Source organism: Patella vulgata, chromosome 6 (genome assembly GCF_932274485.2).
Source record: "Patella vulgata chromosome 6, xgPatVulg1.2, whole genome shotgun sequence".
Classification (NCBI taxonomy): domain Eukaryota; kingdom Metazoa; phylum Mollusca; class Gastropoda; family Patellidae; genus Patella; species Patella vulgata.
This window is the reverse complement of record NC_065884.2, coordinates 26,946,540-26,966,539: the sequence shown is the minus strand read 5'-3', so window position 1 is coordinate 26,966,539 and position 20,000 is coordinate 26,946,540. Positions and strand designations below refer to the sequence as shown.

Sequence of the window (20,000 nt, the reverse complement as noted above, 5' to 3'; positions counted from 1 at the left end):
CCTACTCGGTCGGGTTTCAGTGTGAGACGGGGGTTGAATATTTCAGCATTCGGCATGACCACCAAGAGAAGGTTTGTTTCCATTGTCTATCGCATGAACATCTGCTGGCAGGGTGTCCTAGTAGGGTATGTCGACGATGTAAAAAGCCTGGTCACATTCAACGCCACTGCACTGTTTCTGTGTGTGAAGGTTGCAAGTTACCTTCGTCGGAGTGTGGATGTCGTCCCCAAGCTCAGTGGGACCGAGGCGCAACTGATGTTCCTAACAGATCTGCTGTTAATATCTCGGAGTCATCCTCGGTTTCTGGTGAAACTGAAGGAAGTGATGATGTCAACAATGATGTTGAGGGAAAAAACCTGAATGGTGAGGGTATGATTATGAGAAATGACGCTGCGGAGGATAATAAAGGTGATCCTGGTACGGGGATTGAAGATAATCTTTCTGATGATGATATCGGAATCATGTCATCTGTTGGTTCTGTTAACTGTATAAGCCCAAGTGGTGTTTCCGAGCCATCTGTTAGTGACGGAACGCTGAGGAAGTTCAGCTCAGCAGATGATCCTGTTGGTGTTAGCGACCGTCTGGCGGAAGAATCGGACTGGGTAGAGAGTAAGGGTGAATCTGATATTGTTAGTTTTATAACACCTACTGCAGCTAAATCATTTACCCGAAGAAGACGTCGAATAGTAGTCAAACCGAAAATTGAAGTTGTAAAAGGTATTGTTAAGAAGCGTGTGGTTAAACATGGAAAGAATATCAAAAAATAAACTTCCCATTTTTATAATGCTTATTCTATCAATAAATGTTGCCGGACTCCGTAGTGTTTCCAAAATGCAAAGCCTATTTGCGTTAGCTAGTTCATTATCAGTAGGGATATTATGTCTCCAAGAAACATTTTGGGATGTCGATTTTATTAATGAAAATAGTGACCTTTGGGAAGGTACCATTTACCATTCTTGTGATGGAACTTCGAAGCGTCGTGGATGTGCAATTCTGGTATCTAAATTTTATACAGATAACACATTTTCTCCGGTATCAGATAATGCTGGTAGATTTGTCAAATGTTCTTTTAAATATGATAAGGTCGAATTTGATATCGTTTCTTGCTACGCCCCGAACAGTGTGAAGGAGCAGAATGAATATTATAGGTATTTGTGTGACTCAATCGATTCTGACTCTTCTTATGTTCTTTGTGGTGATTTCAATGACGTTGTCGACCCGTTTCGTGATAGGTCAAAAACACTGGCATGTTATGGTTCTGCTTCGTCCCGTTTAAATAACTTTATTAGCCAAAATAACCTAATTGATGTTTGGCGTTATTTTCACCCCAGCAAAAGGGTGTTTACGAGACGTCAAGTTGTTGAAACTGTTCTGAAACAGTCACGAATTGATTACATCCTCACTTCAACCAACCTGGAGTATGCGTTAATTAATTCATTTATATATCATACAAGTCTTAGCGATCATAGCATTGTATCCGTCTCCATTAACTTGCGTAATGTTGATCGGGGACCTGGTAGCTGGGTGCTCAACAATTCTTATCTATCGGATCATGCCTACAGAACTGTTGTTGAAAAAGTCTTGAATGAGTCACTTGGATGTCCCCTTTTTAACACTGACGTACTTGTGTGGTGGGACAACTTTAAATATGCTATTAAAAAACAAAGCATCGCGTATGCTTCTAGTGTTCGATATCGACAAAAAGAACAATATTGGTTTATTCAAAAGCATTTGAACTTTATATATGATAGAGCTTCCAGAGGACTAGAATACGACAAGTGTCGTCTTGCAGAATTGGAAGTAGAGCTCTCTGAGTATGAAAAACGTGAATGTCATGGTGCTATTATTCGGTCCAAATCATTGGATGCCTTGGAATCGGATCGCTGCACAAGTTACTTCCTGAAATTAGAGAAACAAAAACAAAAATGTAATGTGATTAATGAAATAAGGAAACAAAATGGGACACTGACCTGTGATACTTTCGATATTCTTGAGGAAACCAGGTCATTTTATTCCAGATTGTATACCAGCGACAACTCCGTTACTGTTGATAAGGATCGCGTGGCAAGTCTCGTGCCTGATGTACTAACTCCTGAAGATGCGGATTTCTGTGAAGAGGACATTACTAAAGAAGAACTGTTAAAAGCACTGAAAGGTATGTCGAAAAATAAATCGCCAGGCATAGATGGATTGACTGTTGAATTTTACCTGGTGCTTTGGGATCTCCTGGGAGACGTTTATCATAAAATGGTCCTTTCTGTGATTTCAGATGGTGAATTGTCATCCAGTATGAAAAGGGGGATGATATCTGTGTTCTACAAAAACAAAGGGGATCGATCTGATCTCAAGAATTACAGGCCGATTAGTCTTCTTAATGTCGACTATAAAATTTTGTCAAGGTGTTTGGCGCTCCGTCTGAAAAACGTCATATCATCGGTTATCTCCCCTTCACAAACGTCCTGTATACCTGGTAGAGACATTGCCTTTAATATATGTGCTATCAGGGATGTGATAGATTACTGCGACGATGAAGATCTTCCTCTGTACCTGTTAAAGATTGATTCTCAAAAGGCCTTTGACAGGGTTGCTCATACTTACCTCTTTAATGTAATTGAATGTATGGGTTTTGGTCCTAAATTTCTTAAACTTGTCAAAATTTTGTATAATGACATTAGAAGTTGTGTAAAGGTAAATGGCCATATTTCGTTATCTTTCCCGGTATCAAGGTCAGTTCGTCAAGGGTGTCCAATTGCGGCTTTGTTATATGTAATGTCTGTTGAACCCCTTCGTTCTCTTATAATGTCTCATCCTAATGTTCGTGGAATCCCGATTCCGTTTTCCACTGTACCATCGGTAATTTATCAGCATGCTGACGATGTAACCCTTACGTTGAATGACCTTGAATCAGTTAATCAGGCCTTCGAGAGCATTGAGGTATACTGTAGCTTGTCCGGGGCCAAGGTTAATGTTGAAAAATCAGAACTTTTGATAGCAGGCTCAGCCTCGTGTACTACTGATATGTTAAACATGCCTCTTAGAATTCTGAACGGTAGTATGTTAATACTAGGTATTTATCTAGGACCAAATAAACTGGAATGTGAGTCACTTAACTGGAACTCTAAAATTGGTAAGTTTAAAAAAGTTATTAACTTATGGAAAGGTAGAAAATTATCACTAGTCGGGAAAAGTGTTATCATAAATACATTTTGTCTTTCCCTGCTCTGGTATGCGCTTCGTATAATAAGCATCCCTGAATGGGCATGCTCGGATATACGAGATGCCATTAAATCTTTTCTATGGGGCACGAAGCCGGCTCTGATTAAAGAGTCTACAATACTCGGGCATAAAGATGACGGGGGTCTAAACATTCCTTTAATTCATGGCAGAAGGGATTCCTTTCGGCTCTGTTGGCTATCCAAATTTTTTATTGAAGAGTTAAGTTGTTCCTGGAAATATTTTATGAAGTTCTTTCTCAATAAATATAACGATTTGTCACTATGTAATGAATTATTATTTATAAAATATAATAGACAGTCTCTTGTAAAGTTACCCTCTTTTTATAGGGAAATGTTAGTAGCATGGAATAACATTAATGGTGGTAATAGATTAGTATCCATTGATTATAAATTTATTGTTAATCAACCTTTGTTCTCCAATCCTAATATTGAATTACATTTGTCCTCATTTATAATATATGTTTTCCAGATGTCGGGCATTGTTAAAATATCAGATATAATTTATGGTGCGATTGTTGGATTTCTTCCTAAGTCAGCCATTGTTGAAATTGTACAAGACCTGTTTATTGATATATCTAAACAAGTTATTATAACATCATACGATTCTATTATAGGAAGCATTCCTTCTTCATGGAAAGTAATTATTGCCTCAGAATGTCATGCGGTTACACCGTACACCAACTTTGGTGTGGAACAGCCAAGTGGTGATGTTTTATTGGTATCAAGTTTTACGGCAAAAAATTGCTATTCTATTTTAAGAAATAATCTCTTTGTAAAACCCTCATCTTATGTTTATTTTAGTAGCCAAGGCTTTAATCCCGACTGGCCGAAAGTGTGGAAATCAGTTTACTGTAATTTGAAAAGTTCGGAAATGATAGATAATGATTTTTCTATTTGCCATAATATTGTTTGGACGAATAGCAGGAAATACGTCGCACATGTTATTGAGAGTCCACTTTGTACATTATGTAAAAGTAACGCGAGCGAAACAATTATTCATGTTCTTTGTAAATGTCCATCTATCAAGACATTTTTAGATGAAATTGAAGATATTCTTTTAACTCTTTTGTTAAATGTAGGGTATACCACAGAGCAATTTATAGAATGGTTGTTGTTTGGATATCCACTGTCTAGATCTGAGTATAGCCTATTTCTTGTATTGTTATTTTCTACCGCAAGACTTTCTATTATAAAACGCCGAAGTATGTGTATATCTCAGGCAAGAGATGTTGATCTTTTTTCATTATTTGTTCACACCTTTGAGTGCCATCTTCAGTCAATTTTGTACAAGTGTGGGTTAGAAACATTTATGAATTATATGAATTTTAACCGTTTTATCAAAATAAATAACCGAATAGTAACTTTGGAATTTACATAATCTGTGATTTTGTCATTACATGTTTGTTTAATCCAAGATATATTATGATAGATATTTGTAACGAAACTATGATAAATGTGATCTATGATAAATGATAACTGTGGTATTTATAATGAAACTAGGATAAATGTGATATTTGTAATGGAAACTATGATAACTGTGATATTTGTAATGAAACTATGATAACTGTGATATTTATAATGAAACTATGATAACTGTGATAGTTATAATGAAACTATGATAAATGTGATCTATGATAAATGTGATGTTTGTAATAAAACTATGATAAATGTGATCTAACATAAATGTGATTTGTAATGAAACTATGATAAATGTGATCTAACATAAATGTGATTTGTAATGAAACTATGATAATTGTGATCTATGATAAATGTGATTGTAATGAAACTATGATAAATGTGATCTATGATAAATGTGATTTGTAATGAAACTATGATAAATGTGATCTATGATAAATGTGATATATTTAATGAAACTAAAGAAATGTGATATTTGGTATGAAACTATGATAACTGTGTTATTTGTAATGAAACAATGATAACTGTGGTATTTATAATGAAACTAGGATAAATGTGATATTTGTAATGAAACTATGATACATGTGATATTTGTAATGAAACTATGATAACTGTGATATTTTATGACAATGATTTGATAGTAATTGTGATAGTTATTTTTTTAAAAATATTTATTTTAATTTTAAAGAAAACTTTTTAAAGCCTTACCAGTATAAATGTAATGAATTTTAACTGAATAAATTTATATTAAAAAAAAAAAAAAAAAAAAAAAAAAGAGCGCCGTGCTAATAACGCGGATGTCATGGGTTCGACCCCCATAGGAGCCAGACAAACTTTTGCAGTTCTTTGAAAACAGCGATTAGGGTTGTGATTAGGGTTATGAAAAAATTTAATTGGACGGACACATTATGAATTTGTCCGCAAGAAAATTACCCCGTTTCGGATACAGCACTAGCAAGACAAACCATTTTTATCTGTCTGTTTGAACACATTATGTGTGAATGGCACGCCTCCGGTTTTTAGCAACGATACGAAAATGTGAGTTCCCTCAGAATCATCCCCGGCGGGATTCGAACCCGCGACCTCTGGATTAGAAGTCCAGCGCGCTATCCGCTGCGCTACGGGGACTGTCACTTCCAGCTGAGATATCTGGGTGTAGTCCCACTAAAGGAAAGTCGTCTCAGAGTCAAAATAAGTCAGGTTCTACCGAGACTCGAACTCGGATCGCTGGATTCAAAGTCCAGAGTGCTGACCATTACACCATAGAACCACCTATGGTTTCCTAGCACCTTGTTACGATTCTCGGAAGCAAGGTATCTAAAACGTGTCCTTTCCCTGTTATTTCATCATATTCCTTTTCTTATCAGACAGGGGAGTTAGGTCTGTGCCTTAGTTCGGAGATATCTAATTACATAAGCTGAAATTTGGGGCCAAAAACAAAAACAAGCAGTGGGGGTTTTAAAAAAAAAGTTTTAACTGGAGATGCCGGGTATCGATCCCGGTACCTCTCACATGCTAAGCGAGCGCTCTACCATTTGAGCTACACCCCCATACGTAAAGCATTGTTAGGAAAGCCGTCTGGTTAACAATGCCCCACAACATCTCGCTGTTGCATTGTGATTTTGCACGTGGCAAAAACATCAGGTTTCGGCGAGGCTCGAACTCGCGACCTTCTGCGTGTTAAGCAGACGTGATAACCACTACACCACGAAACCTCGATATGTACATCCTGGGGCAAATTGGATTTGAGACCAGTCGCCTCAATATTATCCCCTCGAGAAAAGCGAAAAAAAAGAATTACCGCCCAACGTGGGGCTCGAACCCACGACCCCGAGATTAAGAGTCTCGTGCTTTTTTTTTTTCTTGTAAATATGTTTATTCATGAAATATATAATCTTACTACATGTATATATACCTCTTAATTATGGCACATCACAAAATATTCTTAGTTAATTAAAAGCATTATTTTTATTTATGTACATGTTATTTTGGGAATTATATTAAAAAAAAAAAATATATATATATATATATATATATCTTTATGAACTACCATACAAAAACATTGACACATTGATGAGATAATAAATCAATAAAACAATGGATCAATAAAGCAATTCATACATATATATATATTTATATCAGGTTAATTAAAATATAAGTTAAAAGTTGGTGCCATTTCATTTAAAACTTCAATCAAGATATAATTACAATAAGTTACATAGTATGTACAAGTGATGATAAACTTATTTTGGCTATTTAGATATTCATTAATGGTATCTAAGTCAATGCGAATACGAAGTATACATGGTTACTTTCACCCACAATTACGGGAGAAAAGGGAGTATTTATTTATATTTCATATGTTTGTATAGCCTATAATTTATAGTAGTTTAAATATTAATTACTTCAGTCGTTTTCTAATCATTTATATTAGTTTATGAAATTATGGTGTCATAACACTTACAAATCTATTACGAGTCGATAAGATTTTACACAAAAGCTAGTCAGCTGAAATCTAGCAGACGAAATTTCTACCGTCTGCGCGACGAGTCCCAGTTATTGACCTATACTACAAACACTCAATGTGTGTCAGCTATACAAGCCTTTACTTTCCAGTCTTATTTTAACACTGCAAATCATATAAGCTCTGATCATCCAGTGCTCTTAAGTTTAACATTGAAAAGGCCTATTGTAAACCTGTTAAGGCAGAATTCTCTGAAGATAAATAATTTAACACATCTATCTTACCTACACTTTTATTGTTTTGTTTGTTAGTCACTAAATATAATAATAAATTTTAGGACACTGAGGTTTGTCTTTTAGATTTAAAGTCTATTTAGAGGTAGATAATGTACAGCAGTTCTCTCAATGGAGATTATATTTATTGAAACTGTTTGATTCTTAACCTGTATATGAATTTTTCTTTACAATTTGACATTACAATATATTTCTTTTTCTTGAACTATTTAATTTGAGCTTAAAGTCATTAATTATTGCAGTATATATACGTATATTAATATATATTATATAAAGGATAAAGGTTTATATTTACATTTAAGACAGATATTCACGATGACACTGAATGAGTATACTGCCATTTAATCATTTTCATTTCTATAAATTGATTTTCTGTTTATGTTTCAATAAATCTATTGTTTTGACACAAATATAATCTAGACTTAAACCCCCATGATAACCATTTTTACGAACATTGATGTAAATTGATCTTTTGCTCACACAAGTAATATACATTTTGTCGGGATAAACAATTTGAGCATTCTCAGCAAGGTAAATTCTTCGAAACTCAGCAACATTACATAAGAACGTTTGAGTTTCTAACCTTTTAAATAGCAATTTAGGCCAGAAGAGCGACTAAGTTCGGAAATACTTAACCTCGAAGTTCGAAATATCTAAAAGTTTCGAGGTAATAAAGTCTCCCGAATAATATTTGGATATAAAAGTAGACTAAACTTCTAATTGATTGATTAAATACAGATTCAATTGAAAATAATATACACATTAATTATTATACTCTAAAAATTAACAAAGAGTTATCTCCCTTGCAATTTTGACTATTGATTAGATTCCACTTAAATGATTAAATTCCGAGTAAATTCAAAATAGAGTGTGAATTTCGGGACTAATATATGGTTCAATATTATTTCACTAATTATTTGTATACCGTGGGGTCTTTGACAGTGGGGATGGACTGGTTGACCTAGAGGAAATCCACGAGGTTAGGAGATACAAAATGACATACATACATATATATTAAACTATTATAGTTTACAAGTTCTCACCATGGCATTACAGACATTATAACACAGTTTACATCGTTGCCATCAATTACATCAAGACATCAATTTATATGTATTTAAAAATCAAGCTTAATGCTACCGTCAGATTCCATTTTAATCAATACCGAAGGTAAAATATATTTCTTTAAAAATTTTGGTTTATCTTTGACATAGAATTGACTTATACAATACAGCTGATGTTTAAAGATAGCATGGAATAGTTTTATGATATCTATTTTAATATTATTGTTATCGAGTAACATAGTTCGTCTGCTAAAGATTGTCTGTCGTGTACAACTCAGTGTTGTGTTAACAAGGTCGTTAGGGTTCGACTTATCACTGGACTGCAGTCCAAATAACAGACATTTATTGAAAACGTCTTCTGGTATAGTTGTAGGCATTACATCATCGATAATAGATTTTATTAGAGTTTTAAGCCCTTTTAAGCATGAGCAGTATACAAATAAATGAAGTAGGTTTTCTGACTCAGATTTACACACAGGACAAATATTATTGTCAACTTTACCAATTTTATGTAATCTTTCTTTAGTCCAAATTACATTATGCATTATCTTAAAGTCTAATTCTCTTTGTTTGGGATTTTTGTATTTTCCGAACATATTCTTCCAGATGATAGACCAATTACATGTTAAATTTACTCTATCCCAAAACATTAAGGATTTCGGTTGTACAAATACATTCTTAATTAATTCGGCATAACAAAATCTAGAATTTAATTCAATAGTTAATACAGTATTACTTAGAATATTAAACTTGTTTTTAACATTAACTAACCCATCATAGTATTCATTATTAATAATTTTGGTCCATTGCGATGGAATACTCAATAATATAACTTCATAATTTCTGATGATTGTATTAACATTATAATCAGGTTTATGGTTATGTATCATATCAATGACAGAATGAACAGGTATAAATCCAGGCTTTACATAGTAGATAATATCATATATCTTAGTGATATTAGTCAATTTAAAGATTTCAAAGTTAAGTTTTCTGTCTTTATACTTAATATAGTTATTATTAAAGATAGGTTGACACACAATATCCTGAAGAGTAATCGGCTCAGGCCTAGTGCCTTTATTGAGATCATCCCATGCTAATAATAAACATTTATAGAATTCTGGTATTTTATTTAAGTCCTTATAATCATAGTAAAGAGTAAATAATTCTTGGGTTAAATTTAATTTAGCATAATTCTTTAAAAAATATGTCATAAGTAATTTCCAGACACTGGTGTATGTAGTATCAAAATACTTTATCATCCATTTTAATACTAAGGCTTTACCCTTTAAACTTATACTCGGTAGGCCTAGACCTCCGTCCCATTTATTACCAATCACTGTATTATACTGTATTAGGGGTGGCTTGCCTCGCCAAAGGAAGTTACATATCATCTTATTGACCTCACGAATAACCGTGTCAGGTATCGGTACGACGGTGGCGGTATACCATAGTTTTGATAGTAACATTGATTGTATAACCATTACTTTGCCAGCTAAAGTTAAGTGGCGTGTACGCCATAAATTTAAGATCAGTTTAATTTTTTCAATCTTCGTTGACCAGTTAAGCTCATTACACATGGCTTTATTAGGCCCTACATATACACCTAAAATTTCAATTGCGTCTTTAATACATTTAAATGGGATATTCAGTTTATAAGATTTGTCTATCGATCTTCCAATCGGCAATACTTCGGATTTGGAGATATTTAATTTAGTGCCGGAAGCCTTACAAAATGGGTCTAAAACCTCACATAATGAATTTAATGAATTTATATCGGAGAGGGTTAAATTCGTATCGTCTGCATACTGAAATAGTAGTGAAATATCTGTACTGCCAATTGGAATACCTTTCAGTGGCGATTGTTTAATCAAAATATTCAATGGTTCATTAATAATCACATATAACATCGCTGACAGGGGGCACCCTTGTCTAACAGAACGTGTAACAGGGAAAAAGGGAGAGAGGTGTCCATTACACTTAACTGTGCTTAAAATAGAATTATATAGAATTTGAATCCATTTAATAAAAACATGACCAAATCCAAAATGTTTTAAAACAGAAAATAGGTATTTGTGTGAGACACGATCAAACGCTTTTTCGGCATCTAATTTGACTATAAACCCTTCTAAATTTTCATACTCAGCGTAATCAATAACATCTCTTATACTAGCTATATTATCGTATATGGAACGACCAGGAACAGCACAAGTTTGTTCGGGTGAAATAATTGTATCAATAACCGACCTAAGTCGACGAGAAAGACATCTTGATAAGATTTTAAAGTCAGTTTGTAGCAGTGAAATTGGTCTAAAATTGCGTAGATCGCGTTTATCGCCTTTATCTTTATAGATTAATGTCAACATGCCTTTTCTCATCGATCTAGATAAATTATTATTTTTATAAATATGGTTAATTATATTAAGATATATAGGTCCAAGTTTAGGCCAGAACGTGCAATAAAATTCTTTACTAAGAGAATCAAGTCCTGTGCTCTTGCCGTTAGACATGGAGTTAACAGCGTCAGTAAGTTCGGTCAAAGTGACCTCGCTGTCACAATACTCTCGGTCGTACACTGAGACAGTGTTAGATATAAGGTTACACATATAATCAATATTACAATCATCGTCATCTTCTTTACTATAAAGGGATTTATAAAAAGAAGCACATTCATATAAAATATCAACAGAATCAGTTAAAACATTACCATCATTATTAATTAATTCTTTAATACAATTAGTGGATTGGCGTTGTTTTTCAATCTTTAAGAAGTAAGCAGAGTTTGTGTCGGTCTCATTAGCCGATTGAACCTTACTACGTAATATAGCACCTTTACATAATTTAACCTCGTATAATTCTAATTCTTTTTCTAACTCTAAAATATAAGTAAAATCTTGAGTTTTCGTATTCGACAATCTAGTATATTCCCGTTGAAGTTTATTTTGTATATTGAAAAATTCATGCCTTTCTTGACGTCTAATCTTTTTAGAATATCTCTGTGATTCGGTTTTAAATCTATATTTCAAGTTGTCCCACCAAACAAGTGGTTCAGTAGTGTGAATACTCTCATTACATGCCTTCTCTATTATTTCATTAATTATCTTACAATATGTAGTGTCAAACAGTAAGGTGTTATTTAGTATATATACTCCGGGTCCACGTTCACATTTAGATAAATCAAAGTTTAAAGAGACAATACTGTGATCGGAAAATCGAGTATGTATAATAGAGGTATTAAAAACATTGGGTATCAAACTTCTATTGATTAAAATATGATCTATTCTACTCATTTTATATTCATTATTAATAAGCATTTTCCTCGTAAACTGACGTTTATCTGGATGTTTGAATCTAAAAATATCACATAAATTATTATTTAGCACAAAATTATTAAGGGCTAGGCTGCTTACTTTAATTGTTGACATACCTTTACTTCTATCTAAATATGCATTAAAAACTTCATTAAAATCACCGGTTAATAAAATGTCCCTTGTATAATCAATATATTTATTTAAATTATTTATAAAATCAACTCTTTCTCTGTAGTCATTTGGACAATATATAGACATTACAGATATATTTACATTATCAACAATCATATCAACTCTTATAATGCGACCATCTTCATCATTTATATCATCTAAAATGCAGCTTTTGTATTTATTTTGTATTAAGATAGCTACCCCCCGCCTTTGATTCGTATAATTACTAAAATGTATAGTACCGTCCCAGAGATTTTGCACGACCGCCATGATCTCGTCTGTCCAAAACGTTTCCTGTAAACATATGATGTCAGCATTAAGTTGTTTTAGGTAAGTAAATATATTCGTCGTTTTAGTTAGGTCCCTAAGGCCATTTACATTAAATACTACAAGTTTAGGCATTATTATTTGATTTAATAGTATAGTAAATATAATATTTAAATATATCATAAGTAAGTATAAGTGTTAATTTTTTGAACCTTTAGTGTTTTTCTCTCGTTCTCTTCGTATGCCTGTCTCTATGTCTTTATCTTTATCATTTTCTATGTCTTTCTCTTTGCCTTTCTCTTTGTCTTTACCTTTGTCTTTATCTTTATCTTTGTCTTTATCTTTATCCATATTTTTGCTATCTGTATTTCCTTCCCGTCTTGTTCTGTTTGTTACTACATTTATAATGGTTTTAAGATCCGGAGAAGTAATGAGTCGATTTCGTCTAAAAAAACCTCTTGTGTTTTCTGTCGTCAGGGGTGTTTCAGCATCAGCGATGATCGAGTAATCTTTTATGTCAAAATCGGTTTCTATCGTTGCTTCACCTTCATTTCGTGTTGACTCACTGGGTTCAATAGTGGCGTCTTTGTTTTCATCATCTTTCTTATATTCATCTTTTTCATCCGCAATATCTTCATCGTCACTTATGTCTTTCTCTTTCTTATCTAGAACTGTTTCATTCCCTTCTTCTGTCTCTGTTTTGGTGTTTAGTTTTTGTTTTTTATTTGCCTGTCTGTTCGTAGAAGTGTTACTATCTCTTGACCTATCTTTTGTTCTTGTTGTTTTAATCGTCGACACATCGCCGTTGGGGTCATCATTGTCAAAGGTCATACTATCGTCTGTTGAGAACGTGTCACTTAAATCAACTACATGTTCACATTCACATAAAGTGTCCACTTTTCCGCATTCTTTACAAGTAAAATCAGGGCAATTCGTTCCCATATGTCCATATTTATAGCAGCGTCGACATTTGATGTTAGGACATTCCGCAATCATATGGTCCGCTCCGAAACATTTGAAACATACTTTTGTTTGATTATTGTGTATCACACGGAAACTTTTTATGCCCACAATCGTTTCAAAGTTCATTGCCCAGGGGAGAGATTTAATAGAAGGCGGGAATTTACATTTTACATGGCGAGTTCCATTTTCGCAATTTTTAAAGTTTTTGTGGTAATGACGAATAACTTCACCTTCAATTTCAATACCGTGGTATAAAAGTTTTTCAACAATGATTTCGTCTTCGATATATGGCGGGATGTTCATGAAGGAAACAATTGTATATGGCGAATATAACAACTTACATGTGAATGATACTTGGCCGACCTTTAATCCTGTTGCATTGTGATTTTGCACGTGGCAAAAACATCAGGTTTCGGCGAGGCTCGAACTCGCGACCTTCTGCGTGTTAAGCAGACGTGATAACCACTACACCACGAAACCTCGATATGTACATCCTGGGGCAAATTGGATTTGAGACCAGTCGCCTCAATATTATCCCCTCGAGAAAAGCGAAAAAAAAGAATTACCGCCCAACGTGGGGCTCGAACCCACGACCCCGAGATTAAGAGTCTCGTGCTTTTTTTTTTTCCTTGTAAAATGTTTATTCACAGAAAGTATATTCATTATAATATTTACAACATTTTATAACATTCTATTCACTTTACATCTATTCACAGTGAAAAATACTAAGTTATGTATATACAGGCAAATCTAATTTACAGTAACAGTAATGTACAGTGTACAATAAGAACAAATATTTTTTGTTATTTATAATATGTATAGAATGAGAGACAAGTATGTATAAAAGAGTAAAAAGAATAAATAAAATATATTATGTACAATTAAAATCTATGCCTGTCATATACACAATTATAGAAATAGATAATTACAACGTTTTAGGTGCGGCTAGTATCAATGACAATATATGTTTTCGATTACTAATTATAATTCTAAATGCTACAATTATTACATTATTTGGTGACTTTAAACATAAATGAAAACTATTATGAGTAAAAGAGATGAATTTAGTTAAGGATTTACAAATAATTTGTTAAAAACAGGTTAACAATATGATTTCTAGTATAAAGGTTTTTGTGTGTTAGATACACAGTGTCTAACAGAAAAATAAGCTTTAAAATTAAAATATAGTCTTTAAAGTGATAGGAATTAACATATTTGGTGACTTTAAATGATAATAAAGATATTATAGACAAGAAAAATGTTTATACTTAAATAATTGTTAAGAAATTCTGATGAAAAGGTTTGCAATAGCAAATTCCCATGTTAAATTTTTTGGAGGGCTGGATGAACAAGTTTACTATGGGGAATATAGGTAACTTTGAACTGGATAATAAAGGCTTGTGATGCTGACACAGATTGAGTGTTTATGTCTGGATGACGGGTTGTAAAGTGGGTCACAATAATAGTAAACTTGTATCATGATATTATATTTATAATTCAAATAACATGTATATTTTTAAAACAATTGGGTAAAATAGACAAATAAAAAGTTATATATGATTAGAAAGTTACGGAGAAAATGCTTCAAACAGTTTTATTACATGTTGATTGTTGTAGTTTAAAGAGTTCTGGATGTACTAGTCTACAGAGATTTATGCGGTAGCATTATAGCTGGATAAAAGAGACTGTTGAGTATTTATGCAACTAGGTCATACTCCGCGCAGACGGTGAAGATTCGTCTGCTACGAATTAAGGTGGCTTGTGGACTGAATTAGTCGATTGTAAATACATCAGATTATACATAATTTAACTTCATTATTTTCTATATATACAAGATTTGGTATACATATTAAATCATTAAATTTCTGTTCTTTTAAATAAAAATATAGGTATTGAAAATGATGTTGTAACATTGTTATAAAAAGTTTGAAAACATTTACAATTTTATCAGTCTTTAGAAACATATTTCTGCGTTTAATTATAGCTAGTCTGGCAAAAGATAGTAGTAGAATTAAAATATTATTCTTTTTATTACCCTTGATAGATTGGACACCAAACAACAATATTTTATTAAAATAGACAGAGCTAAATCCTTCAGGGTAGAAATTAATTAATATAGATTTTAGATTCTTAATAAATTCTGAAATTTTGGGACAATTAAGGAGTATATGCTGCATATTCTCTATATCACTTAAACAGAGACAACACAGAGGACTATCAATAGTTTTATACTTGAAGAGTTTCTCATTTGTATATATAATGTTATGGGCTATTTTAAAATCATTTTCTATACATTCATTGCTTTTTAAGTAATAACCTATGGATTTCCATACATTTTTCCAATCAATATCGTAATTAAGCTGATTCCAAAAATTTATACTAGTGGGTTCTTTATAAAATTTCTTTCTTAAAACATTATAAAAGTGCTTAGATGTACAATTTGTAATTGGTACATAATCATCATTAGTTTGTATATGAAGAATAATATGCTTATCAATCACATGACTCTCTTTATTAATCATGACAAGCCAGTCATTTGGTAGGCATGAACATATGGTTTTATAATATTTTTCAATCTTAACAATATCAACCTCATCATTATTAATGGTAAATAAATCAATTATATGAATTAAAGGGAGCAAACCTGGTATAACACAATAACAAATATCAGAAACTTTTACAATCTTATTGCTAATATATATGTCATAATGGAGAGACTTATTATTATACAATATAAAGGGGTTATCAAACAATGGTTGGTTTAAAATGTCATTATAACTTAATGGTGGTCTCCTTGTATTATTATTAATGTTATTCCATGCAATTAAAATAGATCTATAGAAGTCTGGTATATTTAGTAATCCACTTGAAATAGGTTTTAATGCGAAAATTTCAATATCTATATTCATGTTGTGGTATGAATTAAGGAAATAAGTAAAAAGGTGCTTCCATACAGCATGAAAAGTACTATCATTGTATTTCTTTAAAACATTTAATCTGAAAGCATCTTGTCTTAAAACAAGTTTGGGTATATTTAGACCGCCTTGATCATATGAACCTATAATGGTGGAGCTCTTGACTTGAGGTGTTTTATTAAACCACATAAAATCTTTTATAAATTCTTCAACTTTTTTAATAATATAAGAAGGTATATTCAAGACCCTTAGGGGATACCATAATAGGGACATACATAATGAATTAATGACACAGGATTTTCCCATTAGGGTAAGTTTCCGTTGAGACCACATATTTAAAATTCTCTTAATTTTATTTAGTTTGGTATCCCAGTTTTTATGGTTACATGCATTGGAGTTTGGTCCTAAGTAAATACCTAATATTTCGATGCATTCATAGATAATTTCAACTTGTACAGGGAGTGAAACATGTTCATTTTTAACAGATCCAGCTGGTAATAATTGGGATTTTTCGACGTTGATTTTCGCCCCAGAGGCCTTGCAGTATGGTTTTATCTGTGAAAAGGTTTTTATAATAGAATCAGTGTTTGATAGCGTAAGGGTGCAATCATCTGCATGCTGGTATAGGAGGGATGGGGTGGGTGAACTTGGTATACATATTCCTTTTATGCTCGGATTAGATTTTATAAGGGCATTGAGGGGTTCTGCTGTAAGTACGTACAAAAGTGCTGAAAGTGGACAACCCTGTCTGACAGATCTGGTTACCGGGAAAGGGCGAGATATATGGCCGTTTACTTTAACACTACTGTATATATTGGAGTATAATATTTTAACGTGATCAATAAAACTATCACCAAAATTAAAATGTTTTAGTACAGTAAAAATATAGGAATGTGAAACTCGATCGAAAGCTTTGAGAGCATCAAGTTTTAAAATGTAACATGGTATATTTTCAAATTCAACATAATTTAAAACATCTCTTATCGAAGCAATATTATCTGAAATATCACGACCAGGAATACATGACTGATCTGGAGAGATAATTGTATTAATAATACTTCTAAGTCTTAAGGCTAAAATTCTAGAGTAAATCTTATAATCAACATTTAATAAATTTATAGGTCTATAATTTTTCAGATTTCTTTTATCACCCTTACCTTTATAAAATAAAGTTATAACACCATGTCTCATAGAGCGAGACAGCGATTTACTAGAAATAATATGATTTAAGATATACAAGTAAATAGGACCTATTACACTCCAGAAGTGTAAATACCAACTTACTGTCAAACCGTCATTACCGGGGGATTTCCCTTTTTGCATACCGTTAAGTGCTATATACGCTTCGTGGAGTGTAATAGGTCGGTCACATGACCTACTGTTGACTTGGCTTAGTGTACAGTCAACGAGATCACACAGCGTCGTCTGCTCGTGTGTATCGTCTGCTTCGGGGTCGGCAGTGTACAATACTTTATAATAATCAGCACATGTATACAAGACATTACTAGAATCATCAATTAAAATATTATCTGAATCATAAATACATTTAATTACATTATTCTCCTGGTTTTTCTTCTCAAGATTTAGAAAGTAAGACGTACATCTATCAGATTCTAAGGCGTTTTTGGATTTCGATCTTAAGATGGCTCCTCGACATTTTTTAGTTTCAAACTCTGATAGTTTACTTTCTAAATCTTGGATTACATTTTGATCAACTAATATACCCTTGGACTGCTTTTCATATAATATTGTTAATTTATTATTCAAATCCCAAAATTCTTTTTTCTCTTTTTGATTTACTTTACGTGCAAATAAAACTGACTCTTTTTTAATAATATATTTAAGGTTGTCCCACCAAATTAGAGGATATTCTTTGTACAGACTACAGTTTAGTTTATCATTAATTATTTTTTTAATAGTTTCCACATAGTTAATGTTGTTTAAAAGCGTGTTGTTAAAAATCCACATACCAGGACCCCTGTCTACCTCATTTAAATCAAAGAGTAAGGATACCAAACTGTGATCAGACAATTTTGTATGAGTTGTCCATATATTCATGGTGTGTGCTTTTAGTGGGTGACTAATCAATATATAATCGATCCTACTCATTCGTAATGACCCGTTCACAGTTTGTATCCTTGTAAATTGACGCTTTTCTGGATATTTATCACGAAATATGTCACACAGATTATTTTCTTGTATAAAAGTTTTAAAAATTACGGTAGAACTAACATTTGTATACATATTTCTACCCCTGTCTAGATTAGGATCTAGTACATCATTAAAATCACCACATATAACATTCATGCGATTTATATCAATAAAAGATGAGAGAACATTATAGAATTCCCCCCTATCTTTATAATTATTAGGGGCGTATATAGAGAATACTGATATGTCTTTATTGTCACATTGAAAATCTACTCGTATTATTCTACCCTGATTGTCTTTAAATTCTTGCGTAATGGAATTTTTATACATGTTTTTGAACAGAATGGCAACCCCCCGTCTTTTATTGTCTTGAAAATTATTAAAAAAACACGGGCCGTCCCATAAACCGGCAAAAGAACTTATAAACTCATCATCCCAGAATGTTTCTTGAATACAGATTATATCATAATTAAAGCTATTCAAATATGCATAAATGTTTTTAATTTTGAGCAAATCGCGGAATCCATTTACATTGAGAGAAGCTATTTTAGGCATGTTTGAGTTTGCGTTTTGAGGATAACATTTTCATCTTTAAAGCATATAATATATATTTTAATAATGGAATAGTCTACTAAGAAATATTTATACAATGAATAAAGATTATTTTGGCACATTAATTGAAAATATAAAATCATACCAACTACTAGTGTAAATATTCTTAAGTATATAATAATAATCATTACTCTATCACAGTGGTATAATAGTCTGTAATTGATTAGATTTGTATATAAATAAAAGAGATACTGCACTCTGTACATAATCTGACATGTAGTTTGCGGTGGATATTGGGTCACTTTAAACGACAAGACGGAAGCTGTATAAGCATAGCCTCGCGGTGTTGTCAAAACATAAACAATCAGTCGGTATGTAGTCACGTGACTATTACCGTTATAGTTTCTACAACGTGCTTTATTGTTAAAAGTGCAGGAAATTATAAAGTTGTCCCATAAATAATGATCGAATACTTGATTCTCATCAACGAGAATAATATTTTTACATTTATTGACATATACATACATATTAATGTAGTTTAAAAGCACAATACATTCAGAAATAGTAGAGTTTATGAGGATATTTTTAGGTAGAGTTTCAGCACCTCTACGACTATTAATAAGATTATTCTTGTGCACTAGACGGTACCATAGTTTAATAATTTTTAAAATAAATTCGTTGTCCCAGCATAAGGTTATGTTCTGGAGTTTTCTTTGATCTCGTAGACCATTACAATTAACAGAAATTACTTTAATAGAAATTATATAATATAAAGATAGACGGGAAATTATATTTAAAGTACCGTTATAGTTGAAAATCAGATCCGTCTCTCGCGAGTTAAACCCGTTGTTGATTTTACTTCCCCTCTGTGCTGTATAAATAAATCTTGACTGGAAACTGATGGTGGGCGTTTTTGTGCATTTTCAGACTGTTGGTCATGGTAGAGATTATATCTAGACTCTCTTCTCCTCGCTAGTTGTTCAAGGCGTAAATTTGAAGCTGGTTTACTACTGATGTAATTTTTTAAATAGTTCTTTCGTAGGGTTTTATTGTAGTCAAAGGTTGACTTAGCCAAACGCCACTCATCTTCTTTATTATTACCTTCAGCCTCATATCTTTCTGTTGTTTCAATATCTATATGCTTGTTGTCAAAAAATTCACTGTTTTTATTGTCACTGACTAATTCGTTGACAGGAT

General features: G+C 32.5%; 1 protein-coding gene and 5 non-coding genes across 6 annotated transcripts; 1 reads left to right on the top strand and 5 right to left on the bottom strand.

The window, feature by feature from the left end:
* The first annotated feature begins 2,599 nt into the window (after positions 1 to 2,599).
* On the top strand, positions 2,600 to 4,889 carry LOC130013192 (uncharacterized). The gene is made up of 2 exons (XM_056101911.1): positions 2,600 to 3,127; positions 3,851 to 4,889. Exons 1-2 carry the CDS (start codon positions 2,620 to 2,622, stop codon positions 4,612 to 4,614), a joined length of 1,272 nt encoding a protein of 423 aa, XP_055957886.1. The 5' UTR covers positions 2,600 to 2,619; the 3' UTR covers positions 4,615 to 4,889.
* An 818-nt stretch (positions 4,890 to 5,707) lies between these two features.
* Positions 5,708 to 5,780, bottom strand: Trnar-ucu (transfer RNA arginine (anticodon UCU)). The gene has a single exon. It is a non-coding gene; the product is annotated as a tRNA-Arg (tRNA).
* Positions 5,781 to 5,850: 70 nt separating this feature from the next.
* Trnaq-uug (transfer RNA glutamine (anticodon UUG)) lies at positions 5,851 to 5,922 on the bottom strand. The gene has a single exon. It is a non-coding gene; the product is annotated as a tRNA-Gln (tRNA).
* A 207-nt stretch (positions 5,923 to 6,129) lies between these two features.
* Trnaa-agc (transfer RNA alanine (anticodon AGC)) lies at positions 6,130 to 6,202 on the bottom strand. Its single transcript has one exon. It is a non-coding gene; the product is annotated as a tRNA-Ala (tRNA).
* A 92-nt stretch (positions 6,203 to 6,294) lies between these two features.
* Positions 6,295 to 6,367, bottom strand: Trnav-aac (transfer RNA valine (anticodon AAC)). Its single transcript has one exon. It is a non-coding gene; the product is annotated as a tRNA-Val (tRNA).
* Positions 6,368 to 13,592: 7,225 nt separating this feature from the next.
* Positions 13,593 to 13,665, bottom strand: Trnav-aac (transfer RNA valine (anticodon AAC)). The gene has a single exon. It is a non-coding gene; the product is annotated as a tRNA-Val (tRNA).
* Between the last annotated feature and the right edge of the window lie 6,335 nt (positions 13,666 to 20,000).